The sequence below is a fragment of the Nyctereutes procyonoides genome, unplaced genomic scaffold (genome assembly GCF_905146905.1).
Source record: "Nyctereutes procyonoides isolate TBG_1078 unplaced genomic scaffold, NYPRO_anot_genome, whole genome shotgun sequence".
Classification (NCBI taxonomy): domain Eukaryota; kingdom Metazoa; phylum Chordata; class Mammalia; order Carnivora; family Canidae; genus Nyctereutes; species Nyctereutes procyonoides.
In genome coordinates this window covers 36,314,197-36,333,256 of record NW_026575131.1, presented here as the reverse complement: position 1 = coordinate 36,333,256, position 19,060 = coordinate 36,314,197, and the positions used below count along the sequence as shown (strand labels likewise).

The 19,060-nt window shown below is 49.7% G+C and overlaps 1 protein-coding gene across 1 annotated transcript in view; it reads left to right on the top strand.

Moving 5' to 3' along the window:
* CACNA1D (calcium voltage-gated channel subunit alpha1 D) overlaps positions 1 to 19,060 on the top strand; it is a 300,604-nt gene that overhangs the window by 246,320 nt on the left and 35,224 nt on the right. The window contains exons 31-34 of the mRNA XM_055342673.1: positions 6,254 to 6,337; positions 14,287 to 14,415; positions 16,962 to 17,027; positions 18,640 to 18,731. Of these exons, the coding sequence (XP_055198648.1) occupies positions 6,254 to 6,337; positions 14,287 to 14,415; positions 16,962 to 17,027; positions 18,640 to 18,731 (371 nt within the window). The remainder of the gene's footprint in view (positions 1 to 6,253; positions 6,338 to 14,286; positions 14,416 to 16,961; positions 17,028 to 18,639; positions 18,732 to 19,060) is intronic.

The following is a 19,060-nucleotide window of genomic DNA, read 5'->3' as shown; positions in this document are numbered from 1 at the left end:
TTCCGCTAGAAATTGTGCTGCTTTGTCGTTTTGCCCAGCAAGATATTTCCATAGCATAAAACAGCAACAGGATCATCTCTGTACTTGAGGAGCACTGTCTCTGCATTCACTGAAGCCAAGAAGACAGACTTTATGTTGAGGAGTAAGAGAGAATCAGTTCACCAAGAAACAAAGCCCTTAAAATGCTCCCTGACTTTCCTTGTTTTTCTCTTCTGGGTTCACAAAGCAAGCCCAAGTGAGTAGGCTTTCCCTGAGAAGTCGACAAGGCCCCTCCTGGCTCATCAGAGGGGCAGTCAGGCTGTAGAGGCTGTGAGGGAAGAATCTTCCAGGAGATGGCTGTAGGGGAGCCCCTAGCCCATGGATCTCATCAAGGAAAGCCTTTGTCTCTGTAAGGAATGTTACAGGGCCCCATGGGGCAGTGTTATCCACAACGAGGGGCACACCTTCTAGGAAAACTTGCCAGCATCTGTCAGGAGAGATATGGTTGCAGCTGTTCTGGGAGGCAGGTACAGAAAGTGAAGTTGACAAGACCCTTCCTGATGGACAAGAAGGGACTGTGAGGAGAATGGGTTAAAAGAAGTCAGGCGGGTGGGGAGGGGGGTGTGGTTTGGAAACCTGACCATGGGGACCTCTGTATTCAAGAGTCTGACGGAGAGGTAGGGCCTCCCAAGAGCACACAATTAGAAAGGAGTGGGTTTAAGGACTTGGCAGGTCAGGTCATCCTGCCTCCATAAGCAGGGAGGGCTGAGGTGGAGAGGCAGAGGCAAGAAGCCCAGAGTCGGGGAGGCAGGCTCACTGCCTGGGAAGACCTTTTCTGAGCATTGGTTCTAGGCAAGAGTGCAAGGTGGCAAGAAGCCAAAGAGCAGAATTAGGAGAAAGCAAGAAGGCTGTTGTTATATCTGCTCCCTAAGGGAAAAGCCACCATCTGGCATTGACCTTGCATACTCTAGATCGTGCTTTTGACTTGAAAGTGACTGTGCCATCCTAAGCTTTTAAAAGGGAGGTCATGATTTAAGTAGGATAAGCCCACTTCCCTGGCTTTTCCCTCCAGTACTCCCAGGGAAAGCACTGGACTTCTCCCATGAATTCTTTTGCTCCAAGGAGGGAGAGTGAGGAAGAAGGACCTTCCTGCTTCTGCAGGAAGAAAGAGCACATCCTGTTTGTTGAAGCTCCCTCTTTGTACTTCCAGATGTCACCTGCCTTGGTCCAGCATGTATCTGAGGCCAGGTTAGCTGCCTTGGCCACAGGCTTTTCCCTCAAAGAGCCATACTTTGTTCCCAGGTCTGCATTTTGATCTTGGTTCTACCTCAAAAATGTCTAATTTATGATCCTGGCCACTTGGGCTTGCAAAAAGTAAAGGGTAGTTGGGTTTGGGGAGAGAAGAGAGTATTTTGGTGCTGTTCTCATACTTCCATGCAGAGCTGCTACACAGTGGAAACTGGCATCCAGTGCCACCAGCCTCCTAGGGTGGCATTCCCTGCCCCAGGGCTCCTGGCAGGAGTAAGAGCTCTTAACAAAGCCTCAGCAGTCTTTTTAGAGGACATCCTCCACCTCCTAGAAAGAAGAGTTGATAGTCTTTTCAGCTCTTCAGTGACCACATCTATTTTAGATGATTTATTTTAATGCCAAATAATACTTGAGACCAAACATTCTTCTCCTTGGTGAGAACTTTGCACCAGTCCTTCTGGGCTCCGCCAGACTTTGATGTCACAGTTTCTCCGGTGCTCTCCTGGTCCCCTTCTCACCTGGTAATTACATGCAGACCACCTCCATCTCATCCAGACCTCTCTAGCCCCTCCTTTGGCTGGGCTGTTAAATCTTCCCCATCCCCTCTCTGCTTATCTTCCACAATGAAACTCGGGTACCAGCCACCTATTGCCTGAGGGGGCAGAAACATTAGAATTTTCTTAGTCTCATATTCAAAGTCCTCTACCAAACCCTGGCTGATTTGCACTTCTTTCTTGTTTCTAGTTACTTCCCCTATCGTTCCTTCTATGCTCCCTAACCCCAGCTGTTAACAAGCTAGACCTTTCCATGGCACGTGTTTCTGTATCTGGAAGTCCTCCTTTTGCCTTGTTATTGCCTAAGGCCTGTCTGAAATGTGGGTTCCTCTATGACATCCTCCCCACCAGCTCAGCCAAAGTCTGTTCTTCCCTTCACCTGTGTGTCTACTAGATGCTTACTGGGTGATGTCATTATCAGTACATCTCTGGGTGTCTCTAGTAGCTGCTGAGCAGCTGCTTGAGGTCACAGGTTGGGTCTCCTGCATTTCACACAATGCTTACTCCTTGCTGGCCACTATTTAAGGATGGGTGGATTGAAGAAAGGCATGAATGGGGGAGCCTATAAGTGCAGCCTCTTGGTATCAGATGGTATGCAGGGCATTTCCTGTCACAGAGTATTTGATTGGAGTAGAGTGGCCAAATGTGAATGTTTTCCTGTAAGCCCCCACTTGACCTCTGGAAAGGCTTGTGCTAGTTAGAAAGCTGTCATATGGCATCTACCAAAATCTGGTACTGTGGGTAATGTTTTAGGTCCAGGACTGCCCACACAGTCCCTGGCAGAAATTGCTGAGTGACCTGGCTGCCGTGGTAAACCACAAAAGCAGGTGATTTGTGTGGGCTCCTTCATATCTGCAGATGAGAGAGACTCCAGGCAGCAAAATGAACCCAAATTTGGGCTGCTTCTCATTTCTGTTCCACAAACATTACCCCCGCTACACATGCCATGGCTGTGCACTCTATCCTGGCTAGAGGTTCCAGCTCTGCTTCCAAGAGCCCACAGCTTCCAAGAGCCCACAGATGGGCACTGACAATCAGAATTCTTGGAAATCTTGAAAGTCCCAGGCCCTAATGCCCACATTAGTCTGCTTTATGATTTACGATTTGAATCAGACCTGTTTCTGAATAATAGGTATTATGGCATGTGGCTGACTTGCTTGGTCTTTTCAAGCTAGTAGGACTGGATAAAAAATAGAGTTGACTCTGGCTGAGTGCTAGGGACTGCTGTTTCCACTCGAGGGGCCCTGGCTTCGGCATTCAGCAGCAGGAGAACCTGTCACTTTTGGCCAAAAGAAGAGGGCACAGGGATGGGTGCCCTGCCAGCAGCCCTGTCTCATCTTCTGGTTACCCAGACAGCACGGTGACTTTGGTGGGAGAGGATGGGGGACTGAGTCATGTTCACTCGACAGTGATTTGATTACATAGGAGGCCCCTAAGTAAGGAATCAGATGTGGGGAGAAAGAGATCCTGGCATTTTCTGCCTCTGCTGGCCCCCTAGCACAGCCACCTTGTCCAAGCTTATGATTCCAGCCACCTGCATCAGCGTAAGCCTCCTCCTGCCTGGATAAGGGGTATGTAGGTTCAGTCCAGAAGTTCTTTAGGACTTGAGCACAATTGTGTGCATGTGAGGGATCTTCTTAAGAGAGTTGACAAGACTGTCAAAATGTTCTAGGACCCCAAATGGTAAGCCCCTGTTGCCCTGGTTTAAGGTGATCTTATGTATCACAGTGGACCAGAATGGGCCAACTGGAGGATAGTGTGTAGGCCAGTGGAAATGATTCAGAGGTTAAGTACTGATAATTGTAGAAAAGCAGGGGAGGAGCTGTTCAGAATCAAGTCCAAAGAATGTGGGCAGATGGTGGCCTTGGCCTCAGGTGAACAGCCAACTGTAGCAGGAGGAGCAGTGTGTGGGGTGCCACTGTGAATGGGGGTAGGCTGTGTGCCCAGACAGGAGATGGGGAGAACTTGAGGTCTTCAGTTGCTCTGTACCCTGGAGGCCCAATTGTTACTGGGACCCACCAGTAAGGCATCAGCTCCTCTGGGGAGATGGGAATGATCACCATAGTCTCCTTAGCTTTGGAGATGCTGTTAAATCCAGAAAACGAAGGACAGGCTCTGGCCCTCAGAGAAGTCTGCTGGTCAGATGCCTGTTACCTATTCACACAGTGTAAATAAGGGAACCCAGCACTCTGACAACCCTGGCACCCCCAGGGCAGTGTTCAGCACCCCGACCCAGCTGACTTTTGTGTTAGGAGGTCTTCCTCTGTGAAGGAAGCATTATGTTCCTTTGGATCTGGGGTCCAAGTGCAAGCTCTTTGTCTCCTGGCTGGCCAGTGTGACCAGCATGCACAGTGGCACTAGTCTAGCCCTCAGAGCAGCTGGCCTTACCCCAGTCTGCCAGCTAAGAGTCAGAGAGCATTGGGAAGAAAAGCTAGAAGGTACAAAATGTGATGTTCGTTAAGATTTGCCCCATTAGACTTGTGTACACAGGTTGGCAGGGTTGGTGCAGGCACACTCCCTTCGTTTACTTGTTGGAGGCCTGAGGTGAGGGGTCTGGGAGGATGGCAGCGAGCTAGATTGTGACAGGAGGGAAGGAGGGAGGTGAGAAGTGGGTGAGAGGTCATTGCAGCTGGGTGGGAAAATCTTACATTACTTAAGATGAAGTCTTTAAAAGTCCAAACCATCAGTTAGTGCCAGAGCTCCTCCATAATTGTACTTGGAGTGATCAACAGTAACTAGAACAAACATCTCTACTCCAGTCATTAGGATGGCCAACACATAGACATTTTCTCTTGTGTCATCAAAGGCTGGGGCTCTGCAGTGGCTTTCTTGGGGCCTGCATGTGATCACAAGTTCATGGGACCTGACACTTCAAAGTACCTTCCCCTCTGGTTTTCCTCATCCTCACTAAGTGTACCCAGTTGTAACCATGCTTGGCCCCTTTTTATGTAATTCAGACCTGAATGGTTTTTTTTATTTCCAAAACACGTTCTGACTTTTTGAAAAGGCACAGTTGACTTTCAGACAGAGTTGTCAGCCTTGCAACCAGAAGCCTTTGTGTGCAGCGCCCACCCCCACCCCTCTGACCAAGGGCTTCCAGGATGTGTCAGGAGACAGCAGGCACTAACTCAGCCATCTACTGTGCTGAGCCCGTAAGAGGGTACGTAAAATGTATGCCACGTACATATACACGGATTTATAAGTCACAATCATAGGGACATTGTGCCTTTATGCTTGTTGCAAGACATGAAGATCTGAATGATGGTAGGATGCTAGGTCAGTGGGTGAAAGAGACATTGCAGCGTGGGGGGCAATGGGTTCAAGGCTCTGGGGTAGATAGCGAGGCTCGTTGAGGAGGGGACAGAAGAGTGAGTATGGTACTCATCCCCAGACAGATTTCAGTGGGATAGACCTGAAGATAAAGTCCCCAAATTCAATGATGAGGACATATGACGGGGGCAGAGCAGACATCAGCAGGATCTGAAAAGGTCCCTACAAAGAGCCGGCATTTGGTCTGACCTCAAAGGAAGAAGTGGATTTGGGCACACAGAGTTAGGGATGGGGAGGCTGGGATTGCAGTGGCAGCAGGAAGGGTGTATGTGCACGTGGTAAGAACCTGCTGGTGGTTCTGAGGGATGACAAGGAACCCTCCTAGCCTGGAGGGTAGGAGGAGGAGGAGGGCTGGGGTACAAGGAGGATTCTCTCCAGGCCAATGGGAGCCTTAGCACATTGGCAGCCTTGCCTGCTTTTCCTTTGTAAGACCTATGTTTTCCTACACAGCCCACCCTTCCCCATAGACTAGAGTGAGTGTCCCACCCCCCCCACCCCCACACACGGGGCAACTCTGTGCCCTGGACTGCGTGCATCACTGTGCCTCTGTCCCGGTGAACCCAAGGACTCTGTGAGGACACAGCACACCTTTCGTAATTCTTGCACTGGTGAGGGGGAGCAGGAGGGTTACTGGTTAGTTTTCAGAGCACAGAAGGAGGGTGGTGGGAAATGCGTGGTCACAGTGCTCTTTAACTGGGAGAAGAGAACTATGGAAAGGAGTAGGGGAGGGCCTGCTGACCCTTCTGTATAAGGGTTGCAGACTTAGAAGAGTCACACACCCTCCTGTGAGGGTTTGAAGTTGTCACCCGGGTGCAAGGGCGGGCTTTTCAGATGCCCCCCGCCCCCGCCCTGCAGAAACTCTGCTTGGTGTGGTGCCGCCCAGGGCCTTGGGTCTGCGCTGTGCGTGAGTGCGTGCATGCGTGTGCGTGCGCCTGTGTGCGTGCCCTCTCTCACACATGCAGGTGCTCCCCAGCCTGCGTCCCTTTCCGCTGGTGGACGGCACCGTTGCCTCCCTCTTTGGCTCTCCCACCCCACCCGGTTGCCATGGGTGCTGCGGGGCCTCCCATATGTCCCCGTATGATCCGTGTGGCGTTTCGTTCCTACGTGCTCATAAACGTCTGCCCCCTGCCTGCTCTGTCCAGGGGTATTTTAGTGACGCCTGGAACACGTTTGACTCCCTCATCGTAATCGGCAGCATTATAGACGTGGCCCTCAGCGAAGCCGACGTGAGTATGCGCCCGCCGTGGCCGCCCACCTCGTGTCCTCTCTGTCTGTGCGCTCCGCTCCCTGCCCCGCACTGGCATCACCTGGACAAGTCACAGGCCCCAACTTCACTTGACCTGAAACCAGGAATCTCCCACCGAGAGCTGTGGACCAGAGGCTTGTGAGGGGAGAGCTTGATCCCAGGCCTTTTCAGACACAGAGCACCTTCCGGAGGGCTGACTCAGGCAGCATGTCCCGAGACACTGGCAGGCAGGGCACGACAGGCGTCTCTCATGGTCTTTATTTGCTGTGTCAGCAGCAACACCCAAAGCGAAGTACCTGTTAACATGTTTGTTGTAGGGTAATTTTTTTTTTTTTCAAGGAGCCGGGTAGCATAATGCTAGAATGTTCCCTTTTTATAACACTGTCCTTTTCTTCTTTTTTCCTGTTGTGCTTCCTCTCCTCTGTGGCTTCTGAATGCTTGCCCTAACAGCACTATTTCACTGATGCATGGAACACTTTTGATGCCTTAATTGTTGTTGGTAGCGTCGTTGATATTGCTATAACTGAAGTGAATGTAAGTAGCCAACTTTGTGTCCTGTGACGTGATTGTTTTTGTTAAGTCTGACACTCAGGAGCCTAGAAACCTTACCCATGGGTCTCTCTCTACACTTAAGAAATTCGGGTATACGTTTGGTGTGAAAGACGAAGAGCGTTTTGTAGCCTCCCCTCCCCCTGCCTCACCCCCTTCCCTTAAAAGAGAGCAGAGAAGCGAATGTGGAATGGCCGTTTTGGAACTAAACATGATTTGAAAAAAAAGTTCTTGGGAACACGTGAAGGGCCGGGAGTTAATTTATGTGAGTATGTGAACATAATCACTCACTGGCTATGTGATATTGGCCGGGCACCTGACTGCTCTGTGCCTCAGTTTTTCCAGCTGCAAAATGGAGTTCATAGCACGTGCCCTGGCACTCACGATGGTTCTGTGAAGGCACAAGGGGGAAACTTCACAGCCACGCCATGAACACGTGGCTGCTGCTGCTGTCCTCACCTGTATCTTGTGCACCTGCCCAGTCTGACCGGTGACACTAGGGAATACCCACCCTGTCTTGGCACCCAAAACAATGGTGACCTCATGGACCAGGAGAATGAGGGCCTAGGACATATGAGGAGAGGGTGTCCTTTCTCCTCTGTTGCACTCGATTGAACCCTTTAATAAGGAAACAAGTGCAGTAGCAGCGTGGTAGGTGGAGTGACCCCCCCCCCCCTTCCAGAAGCATCGTGAGAACCTTCCTTCAAAATTAAGAGGCTCCAGAAAAGGGAGCACTGCCTCCTGCCCACAGTTCTTGGACCTAACCCATGCCTAAACCAGGAAGGGCCAGAGGGAGGCAGAAATGGCCCTGCTTACCTGGTCTGTTCCCAGTTTGTCAGCAAGTCTTAGTGGGTGTCCCGTGTGTGTGCCCCGGTTGTGTAGAGCCCGCTGTGGGGATGAATGGAGCATGGGGTGGGACTGCTGTGTGGTGTTGGCTTTCTGCTCCATGTGGCCAGCCCCCCCTCCTCCCCCACCCCCGGCTGGGGAAGGGGCCTCCTTGCTCTGCCTGGCTGACATCTGCAGGATTATGTGGCCCATCCTGGTGTCCAGACAGCCTGTATCAAATAAGGATGTTGTGGTCCCTCTTTATGCCACTGCTTTGGGTCCAATCTAAGCCTGGAGCACAGAACAGTGGGACAGCCACTGGCCCGGCACTCCTAAGATCTGAGAGTTCTGGTCCTGGTTCAGAAGTGACTTATTGGATCCGGGGCCTCACTTCCCCACCACGGATCACCTGGGGTGAATGATATCTGCCCTCCCTGCCTCATAAGTATGTCAGGATGATAAAATGATACAGATATTTGTGAAAATACTTGCTACAAAAACTCAAAAGTATTAGGGAGACATAAGGCTATTATCCAAGTATAGATTTTCCATGGACTAATAAGTGGAATGGATTGTAAGATAGTGTCCACCCAAATCCATGCCATGACAAGGTACTAAAGTGGTATTTTCCTAGACCCAGGAAGATACCTCCCCCAACCTTTATGAGCCCAGATTTATGTAAATTCTACTTTATGGGAAATATTCCATAACTCAGCTATAAAATTGTCATTCATAATGTGTAAATTATGCTTGGCTATAAAATAATCTGATGCTAATGGCAAAACAGTAGGACCTTAACTGGGCTGCCATGGGCTCTCTCCTGAGTTTATGACCAGACATCTGCCTGCTTAGCCATCGCCCAGTGTAAAGCACTTACAACCTTTGTCAAAGTCTGCTTACCTGAAAGTTCTGGAACAGACCCTGATGGAAGTCAGGGATGGTCTACATTGGAAATGAAAATAGAAGAAAGTGAAGTTTCAGCAGGTTTCCCTGGAGTGCTTCATGCTGAGAGTGATGTGCAGGCAGTGGGCATAGATGCTTGGTTTCTGGGTACCAGGATGTGGCCAGGGTTTGTTCACTGAGCCAACAAGCCAGCTCTCCAATGCCTCATCCCCACCTCTGGCTGGCAGGGTGTGGCACTGGTGCCCTCAGTTGACAGCACGCGCCCAGCTTCCCGGCTGCGCCTCCATATGCTGGGGGCAGAAGCACACTGTGCCCATTCCCTCCGGCCCAGCCTTGCTCAGCAGTGCCTCAGACATACCCTGCTTCATGTTTCATCCGTCAGGAAAGCTGCAGAGGTACAAAAACCCACACTGAACTTTCTAGTTACCATTTGACTTTGAGGCTTCTGCACAAAACAGGCTTTCATTAGGCCCATTTCTGACATCCAGATTTTCAAAATCATGCTAGTGACCGTTCTCGTACCATTTTCTAGTCAGTGACTTTTCCCCTGGTTAGATAAAGCCTGAGACAAAGGCTCCCTCGGCTGGTGGCAAAGCCAGCTGTCCACCCCGGGGCGGGTACAACCCCTTGAGGGGTTTCAGCAGTTCTGGGCTGGGCCGCAGTGCAAGGTGAATGCTCAAAGCCACCTTCTCATTTATTCAGTCTCTCAACACATGTGTCCCGGGCACATAGAGTTCGCAGGCCGTGGCGCAAAGATGAAAGAGACTGGATGTCCTTCACCTCTGATGGTATAACTGTTAATGGTGGAGCTGTTAGGTCCTCCAGCCCTCTCTCCCACACATGCCAAGTTCCCTAGAGGAGCAACGCACATCTTCTCCCTTGCTGGCCTTATACCCCAAGCTCCTGGGTCAGCTCAGCTTGAACACCCTTCATCCATGTTGGCTGTTTTTAGCTGTGATAAGTCATCATTTTTTGCAATATTTAACTTGCTGTGCTCTCTCCCCCAACCTCTGTTGATCTTTCTTTTCTGTTGCCTAATTGATTTTCATGTTGGTTTTATTTTTAGAAAATTGTAGCGGCAAGTATATATAAACATATATACGGTGATGTCGTTGTTAAAGCAAAAGCACTTTAAAGACTGTATACTTGTTTGTGGCTTCCCCACCTTTGGTTTTCACTGAGTTTCACAGGGTGTGCTATTTATGGGTCATGGTCATCTAAATTGTTTCCCATCCGCTGGATCCCAGTCTCCACCTGGAGTCTGGGCCAGGGCCATCTTGGCCATCTTGGTCAGTCACACTTGGCTGTGTGGCTTGCCAACAGTCTTCAAGAATGATTGATCTGGCCTGCAAGTGAGAAATCTAGCTTGCGTTTGTACTGTCTGTAAAAAACATTTTGGATGGCCCTTTCTGTTCTCCTGCTTGATGCCCTGCCCAACCCTCTCCTATTGCCCCTACCCTACAAACCCTCCCACCCACCCCCTCTGATCATGGTTTGATGACTCTCACAGATTTGTGTTTATCACATCTGGTCATAACATCATCAAGCTGCTAAAATGTCAGATGATGATTGGCAGGCTCGCCTTTGCTCACCCTCGGATGCCTATTGGTGTCTCAAATGGTACAATGACCCAGCACCCCACTCTCTCTAACCTGGGCAGTGGCTGTTGCCAGCACTGAGTCCATTCTTGTTGGGAAGGCAAAATACTTATGCAGAAGCCATGACTGCCTTGTTCTTAACTGAAGAGCATGTGAAAAGTTAGTAAGGAGCTCACTCTCAGGGACCCAAGAATTTTCTCTGACCTGTCAGGTACCCAGTGTGGACCAAGTGACCAACAACTGTGCTCAGCTTCTAGTTCAGCCCTCCATTCCAGATGCCAGCCTTTTTCCAGGGACCAGGTCACTGATTTTCTGGACACAGGCTAAGCATTCCCATATACAGAAGCCTTACCTCCCAGAAGTGTTACATGCCAGGTCAGAAGTAGCCAAAAGGAGGCTCCCCTCAGCCCCTGCACCAAAAAAAAAAAAAAAAAAGTAGGTTCTTCAGGACACCTTGAGTTAACTGGTTCTGGGATGCTGGTTTGCTTCCTATCTGAAGTGGAAAATGACATTATTTCAGCCTTTCCAAGAAGAGATGGGAATTAATACAGCGGGTGCAGACTGGTCTCTTTGATTGCACTTGGGAAGCTCAGCGCTTGTCTGGCTCCTGTAGTTACTGAGGGCTGGCCCCAGGCTTGCATCTCGAGGCCTGCCTGGGAGCCCTGTGTGAAGGGGCTGGAGGGGACATCAGGAGAGCCCCAGGGATCTAGGGAGCCTTCTGGACCCTGGCATACAGTTTGGCTTCCTGGGGCTGAGGGACATCTCCTCATGGGGTGCCCAGCTGAAGACAGTGGGCCTCTAGCCCAAGCACTGGAATCCCCTCTACTGAGGACTGACCATAGAGCCCTGTTGGCTGTCTTTGGAAAAGTACCCAGGAAGTGAACCCTCTCCCAGTCTCCACCTTGGAGGGCATCCTATAGTTGATCCCAGGATCATGTAGGGCATCAGCTCACCCACATTTCAACCGCAACCTCCAAAGCCTTCTGTGTTTCCAGGCCTCCTCCATGTGCTGTGGGCAAGATGGGGATGTGGTTAGCCTGTTTGTATTGTCCAGGTACTGAGCCCTCATCAATGCCAAAAGAACCCACTGCTCAGCTGTAACAGCCTAAGTGGGCTTTTCTAGGGGCCCTCCCTCTGTGTGGCAAATCCAGACCTAAAAGGAATTTGCTGGTGTGAGTGATCACCTGAAGATGTGCCCAGCATTTCCCTGGCTTAGGACTTGCAGTTCCCCATTTGAGCAGCACCTTAGAATCACCTAGGAACTTTTTAAAACTCCTAAAGCTCTGGCACCACCCAGCCCTATTAGATAAGAATCCTTAGGGTGGGACCTGGGCATCAGATTCTGCAAAAGATCCCGAGGAAGTTGGAATGGGCAGCCCAGGGTGAGAGCTAGCCTGCCCTTTGCATCTGGCAGGCAATTTTAGTTTGAGCAAAGCCATCTTCAGGGTCCTTCTGATCTGTAAGATATTTTGGCAACTTGCACCATCCCCCAGTGCTGCCAGCAGCATCCTCCCCTGTAGAAGTGCTCCCTGCCCAGCATGGCACTGAGGGAAGAAGGTGTCACAGGCTGCACTGGGGGTGCACGTAGCTTGGTTTGCTGTTTGTTCTTTCCTTCCTTTCTGCATGTTGTGCCAACATGTCCTTCCACAAATGCTGCCTTGTTCTCCTCTTCGTTTTTTTTTTTTTTAAGAATATTCAGGGTTTCAAGTTCATAGTTCAAAATTTGTCATACTTCAAGGGTATCAGTTGGAAAAGAGTTGTGTACTTGAAATGTCAGTTTGGCTGCTGACTTTCCCACATCGTGAGGGAGGGGCTGCTGAGAAGTCCATCAGACTTGAAATGGGATGGGGAGGACAAGCAGAAGGGGCTGGGGCCAGATTGTAGCCAGAGAATATCTTCCCTGACCAACAACCCTCTTATGCTTGCAGGTCTAACACACAAGTTATGGACATTTCAAAAGTACAACCATACAGTGCTCTGTCCTACACACACACCCCAGTCCCCTTGAGCATAGGCAAGTGGAGGCATGCATGCACACCCCCCCACATGCTCACACACCCTCACACTCCAGCTGCATGGGGGATACCCAAAAGCCTCATGTACACAGCCTTAGGGAGATTGGAAAACAAAACTTTGGAAAAGTAATTCCTCCGTTTGTTAGAGTCATAAGTTAAAACCATCATCCATCTCTTTAAGGAGATGCTCTTTGTCTTGAGGCAAGAGAAAAGAAGAGGAAGATAAAGACAGTGACAGGGCTTGGACCATGCCATTAGAAGGTTCGCCTTCTCAGCATCCTGGGTGAATCAGGGACCCCTTTGTAACCCTATCAGAACCTGTTAGTCCTGGGTTTGTCATCACATTGCTGAATTTCACTTGTGATAGGATGTGCCCCATTTCTTATTTTCCATGAATTTTATGTTAGGTCTCAGGAGGCAGCTGTTAATGAGAGTTCAGAATGGAGCCCTTTACTTTCCCTATATCCCCAGGGAGGAGAACCCCTCAGATTAGTGTGCGCATCTATGTGTGTGCATACCTCCCTTAACTGTGCAGAAACGCCATGTAGTAGGCTCCCTAGAAACCCTGGGAAACACTCAGCAGTCCTAGGCCCCCAACCAGAGAAGGCTCATTCCTTTGTTGGTTACCAGGTAGACCAGCTGCTTCAATGGAGGGAACCCTCCTAAAAGGAACAGAGAGGCTGTCATTCCTTGTCTCTTGTTCAGCCCTTACTATTTAATTTAAAGATGCCTCCTGTTTGTTAGAGCTTGCTTACAACTTCTTTGCATTCTTTTAAACGCTGAACATCTAATAAGTGCCAGATTCCATGCTAGGCACCGAGTGAAGCAAGGACGCTGCCTGAAGGGGAGGCTGGTGCCCACAGGGTGATGAACACTGGTTCAGCTCCCTGGGGCCCAAGCCGTAGGTGCCCAGCCAGACCTCGGATGAGGTGGAAGTGCAAGGCAAGCCAGTCCTAAGCTGCTGCTTCCCAGGAGCCCCATAGGGCTGAGCACTGTCTTCTCTGACAGCCGTCTGAGTTGTAGGCTAGCATTGAAGGCTAGTGGGGAAACTGGTCCCTCTCCCACTCACGCTGACTTGGTTTACCCACCTCCATGCCCAGGCCTGTGGCTCAGGAGTATGTGCGGTGCGGGCAGGTGCCACTCTGTTTGGCCTGTTTGGTAGACAACTCCTGTTCCCCAGGGTTAGGAGTGGCCTGCTGCAGACCAATTAGTTACCCGGACCCACAGTCCTGCCACACCAAAGAGAACTAGCCTGCCCGTGAGAAGCAGAGGCCCACCCTGCATGTCTTTGGGGACAACTGAGGTCTTGCAACATTCTTGTTTACTGGATGCCTGCCAGCTGCAGAGCATCATGCTCTGGGATGTGAATTAGGAAGTAGTGCGTCTGACCCCATGTCAAAGGCTTCCCACCCTGTAGTCCAGGTCTAGGCAGAGCCCCTGGCATTGTCTCAGGGAGGGAGCAACCGTGTTGTCCTAAGACCCCAACCACAAGTTTGTGTAAAAAAAAAAAAAAAAAGTGGGGAGGGGCCCATCCTTCTGAACCACTGCTTCCCTTCCATTCATTAACACATTTTCAATCTTTGATTTCTTAAAGCCAACTGAAAGTGAAAATGTCCCTGTCCCAACCGCCACACCCGGGGTAAGATCAGTGACGAGTCCCCCGGGGCTGGGTCTTTCCTTGACCATGCTGAGTCTCCCACTAGTGTTTCTGTATTCTCCATGATTGTCCTTCCAAAACGGTGTCTGCAGTGGTTTGCATTCATCATCAGTGTCCAGTCTTCCTGACCAGCCCGGCGTTTTCCTCTTAACACACTCGACCACTTGGACATGCATGTGCTGTGTGGACGCAGTTCCCCAAGCCCTGTGTTGTTAGCATGGAACTCTTCCTTTCATATCATGCTTTTCAAGGTGAAAAGGCCCTAGAAACACATCTTCAATTCTTACCTCTGTCACCTTTGTTTGCATCTGTTGCTGTTTTTCTGAAAGTGTTGCATGTTCTACTTTGCATTGGGTTTGACCTCTCCATGATAACCCTTCAGAACTCTGAAGAGAGCAATAGAATCTCCATCACCTTTTTCCGTCTTTTCCGAGTGATGCGGTTGGTGAAACTTCTCAGCAGGGGGGAAGGCATCCGGACGTTGCTGTGGACTTTTATAAAGTCCTTTCAGGTAAGAGCCAGGCCGGGGGCTTCTCTGTTGCTCTTGAAGATCACATGTGAGCCAGTGAGTGTCCTCTGTTGTGGAGGATCCAGACTCCCTTCTGCATGGCCATTGTGACCCATTAGGTCAATAGAGGATGTGGAACACCAGAGACATCTGACCCAGCCGTACTTGGTGAATCAAACAGGATTATTTGCTTAAAGGAGACAAGGCAGTAAGGACCCACAGCTGTATCAGCTTCTAAGACTGATAGAGATAGTGAGCCTCCAAGCCCCTCTGGGGAGGATGCAGTCCTCCCCGGAATGGCCAGTGATGGATGGTGACATCCAAGAGAGGGCAGGTCCCAGCAGATCCCCCGTAAACCAAACAGCCTCTTGCCAGGACAGCTCCTCCTCCTAAGGCTGCCACGGCCCTAACTGTTGGCCAGTCTGCGTACAAACCAGAGACCCTTCCTACCTGAGCCAGCACTCCGTCACCAATCTCTGCATTACCCAGTGCCGGGAAGGATCACAGTATTGAGGACATTTGGGCATAAGCCAGGCCTCACTTGTCATCTGTGACTCTGCAGGCTGCTGCAGAGATTCCTGTTCCCGAATCAGGACTGACCTGACTTCTCCTGTACCTTCTAGTAGTCCACCCCAGATAGTCTAGTCTTCCAGACTGAATTAACCAGGGATCGGGTACAGATTCTCATTTAAAACATTCACCTATGTAGGAGATTTGTAGCTATGTATAAACATTAAAAGTGAATCATGAATCTTTGTTTCTCTGACTCTTTTTAACTTGAAATAAACACATTGGCAAATGAATCTAATCTACTATGTCTAAGAGACATATAAAGAAAGAGTTCAAGCCAAGCCCACCACCTCTGAGGTAACTGGCGTTAACATCCCGAGGAACGTTTTTCTGCAGCGGGTAGGATTTTAACACATAAAGGAAAGGGATGGCACTGGGGAAGGGCATAGATCCAAAAACTCAAAGAAAGGATATCACAGCTCCTGGCAGGGGACCCTGAGGTAGGGGGAAGAACTGGGAATGCAGCCCTGGGGGGGAGGGCAAGTGGGACCCCATGTAAGCCTTGGTCTCAGTAAAGGATCAAATCCCAGACACTTGTTATAATATAAAGTACCAAAGTTTGTGAATGAACTGCTACAAAAATAGAATAGACTTGTGCACTAATGTCATTTTTTAAAATATTTTATTTATTTGACAGCACAAGCAGGGGGAGAGGCAGAAATAGAGGGAGAGGAGAAGAGACTCCCCACTGAGCAGGGAGCCTGACGTGGGGCTTGACCCCAGGATTCTGGGATCATGACCTGAGCCAAAAGCCAGTGCTTAACCTACTGAGCCATCCAGGCACCTCTTCATACTTACTTTTAAAGAAATTAAACTAAACCTTTTCTTTTTAAAAGTTTGGTCAGTGTAAAGAAATTCATTGCATAGAGTGGTAGTTCGCAAAAACTGAGAAACAGTGCCAACAGAATTCTTAAAGATTCAGTAATCTAGGAAGAAAATGCATGTAGGTATGTTTATGGTAAGGAAAGCCTGGGACTCCCTCTGTTGGGCTCTGATCCTGCGGTCAGCTGTCAGGATGGTGCTGTTGCACCAGGCTGGGCAAGCAGTCACAGATCCAGAGTTGGAACACAGCAGAAAGGTTTGTAGCCACTGACTTTCTGATGACCTTTTGTGGAAAAAAGAGAAAGTAGATGCTTTAATCATATGTGCTTGGCATGAAGTTCAACAATCCGGCCACTACCTAGAGGTATGCCATGCGTGTGGACATCTTTGGTCATACGACATGTCCTAGGAAAGTAGTTGAGGACCAAGGATGAGAGGACCCAGGGGTCTGACCCCACACATACACCTGTATTTAATGTTCTTAAGGAAAGCCCAGGTTTGGTGACCAGCTGGGGCTAGCTCCTTTTCTTTTCCCTGACCCAACCCTCAAACTCTCATTTTTTCAGAAAGTGTGCATTTTAAGAAAGGTGTCTTGCTTTCTACAGCAGCAGCCAGAAAGTGATTCTTTCCCTTGGCTCCAGTAATTTCACTCCTAAGACTTCACCTTAAGCAGACATAGGTGGTTTTTCACAAACATGTTCCTTTGCAATGTGATCTACAATAGCTCCTCACCCTACACCAAACATCCCCACAAAAGAAAGTGGAAGCAATCTAAATATCCAGTGTTCTGGAATGGTTTGATCAATTATGATAATTTCACAAAGTAGTCCAGTGACGCATGTAAACATTATTGTGAGGGTAATATGTCTGCCTTGACACTATTTAGGGTCAGGGGCCACTGTTAATGATGGTGGAAAGCACATCCTGCCCATAGCTTTGTAACACAAGGTGCATGTGTGGATCTTATACTCAGGACTGAAGTTATTGTCATGGGCTTGGGTTTAAAAAGTCCTCCTTCACTATCGACATCCTTTCAGTATAGCCCAAACAAGAGAAACATGTGGACCTATGTTGGGTCTTCATTCTGCACCTGAGCAGTCACAGTGGGGGGAAGGGGGAGAGGCTGGGCACTGAGCCAAGTGCTTCCTCTCTTCCAGGCTCTGCCCTATGTCGCCCTCCTCATAGCCATGCTGTTCTTCATCTACGCGGTTATCGGCATGCAGGTAAGCACCAGCCACTTTCTCCCTGTGTCCCCTTTGCTGGGTAGCACCAGATCTGTGGCAAGATGTACCCTGACCAGGTGGAATGGAAAGACAGGGTCCTGATTTTCCAGGAAGGCACCCGGGCCAGGGACAGCCAGGCTCAGAAGAGCCAGGAGAGGTTGGGACATGCCATGGAGGGCTGGGTTTATTGGTGCTCCTCACCCCTAATCTGAGTCTTGGAAAACTCAACTAAGAAAACCCACAGTTGGTTTCAGCAACAGGAAATGCCACACCAAGAATAGCCGTAATTGTTCCAGTTTCTGTACCAATGCCACTAAGAAGATATTTAATGCTATAGAAATCTGTTGATAGTCTGGAAAGTTATGTTTTATCATAACCAGCTGAGATCCTTGCTTGAAACCACCTGCTCCCAGATGCTACGGCAAGGGCTGAACTGGGACCATTACAGGGATCGGTAGCTGCCCTTTAACAAAGAACCACGAAGCCAGGCCGTCCGTGACCGTGGCTGAAGGCCTTCTTCCCCACTTCTTCAGGGGTGTGAAAAGGGATTTGGCTTCATTCACTGCTGAGCCCTCACACGGGAGGCACAGCTTCCAGGAGGAGAGGGAGACAGCAGCCTGCTGGACCCTCCTGGGGGGGGGTCTCTCTGCTACATGCTCTGCTGTTTGGGATGCTGTCCTTCAGATAAGGGGGCTTGTGAGTGTCAAAGAGTAGGGTGAGATGGGGTGATTCCAGAGGCAGAGAGGTGGCTGCGCTTACTTATATGAAGGCATAGAAACATTTGCATTTCACTGGGGATGTATTTGGGAGTTAGGAACAAGGAGTTGACGTACTTGACCCCCTGTAGTTCAGGATGGGCTGCTGTGTGCCCCCAAATGATCTTGTATGCCCGATGTACTACAAAACAAGAGCTGTCTCAGGGAACTGCAAGCTGCCCTGCACACCCCATCACCGGTTCGCTCAGGAGGCTTTGCCAGGCTCTTCTAAAATGGTCTACTCTTCTGCAAGTCCCACAGCTAAATTCCCCTTGCCCTTACAGGAAAGGCCACTCTCCTTTCTCTGGCTCACTGGCCCCCACGCTTTTCTGCAGCCTGATGTGTTGTCTGTGCACAATCATGTTCTTTTCATTTCCTGGAGCTCCTGGGCCATGTCAGCTCTGCTCCTTTGCAGGCAGTGCTTCCTCTGCCCGAACACTTCACCCTCCTTGTCACCTGACTAGCTTCCATTTTGCCTTCAGTTCTGAGCCTTAAGTGTCACTCCTCCAGAGGACCTTTCCTGCCCCCAGCACCTTGACTGCAGATACTTTATGTGCCTCCGTGTCCAGCTGGATCATGCCAGCTCTCACCAGGAGGGGCTGTCTGGCTGATTGCCTAGTAGGAATTCCCTGAGGTGAGGGCATGCTTGACCTCAGCACCATGCTCCCAGTGGCACATGTTAAGTGAATGAAGTGCCAAGCACTATGAGAAAGCCCTACTGGGTGTTGATCGAGCTTTTGTTAGTTCTAAATTCACATGTGGAATGTTTCATGGATAGTTTTTTTGGGGGGAGAGGGCATTTTTATTTTTTTATTTTTTGACAAAATCTTTATTTCCCTAATAATTTCTCCACCTAGATGTTTGGAAAGGTTGCTATGAGAGATAACAACCAGATCAACAGGAACAACAATTTCCAGACCTTTCCTCAGGCGGTGCTGCTACTCTTCAGGTGACTGAGTACCATGAGGGCATCTCTCTCTGGCTCTGGGTTCCAGAGTGACACAGGACACGTGCTCTGTTACAGCAGTGTAGCCTCTCCTGGTTGATCACGGTGGCTTATTGTATTTGTTTTGTCACAGAGACATTATTTTAGTCACAGAGGAGTTTCGCTGGATTGTGGAAACTACTGTGGTCATTTAGGCTGTGGCCAGCTTCAGGGTTATCCCTTTGGAAGCTAGTAGGTCTGCCAAGGCCACCAGGAAAATGGTAGGATACACGCTTATGCATGGGAGCATGCACTTTCCATACTCCGCAACCAGGAGTATGGAAATTTTGCAA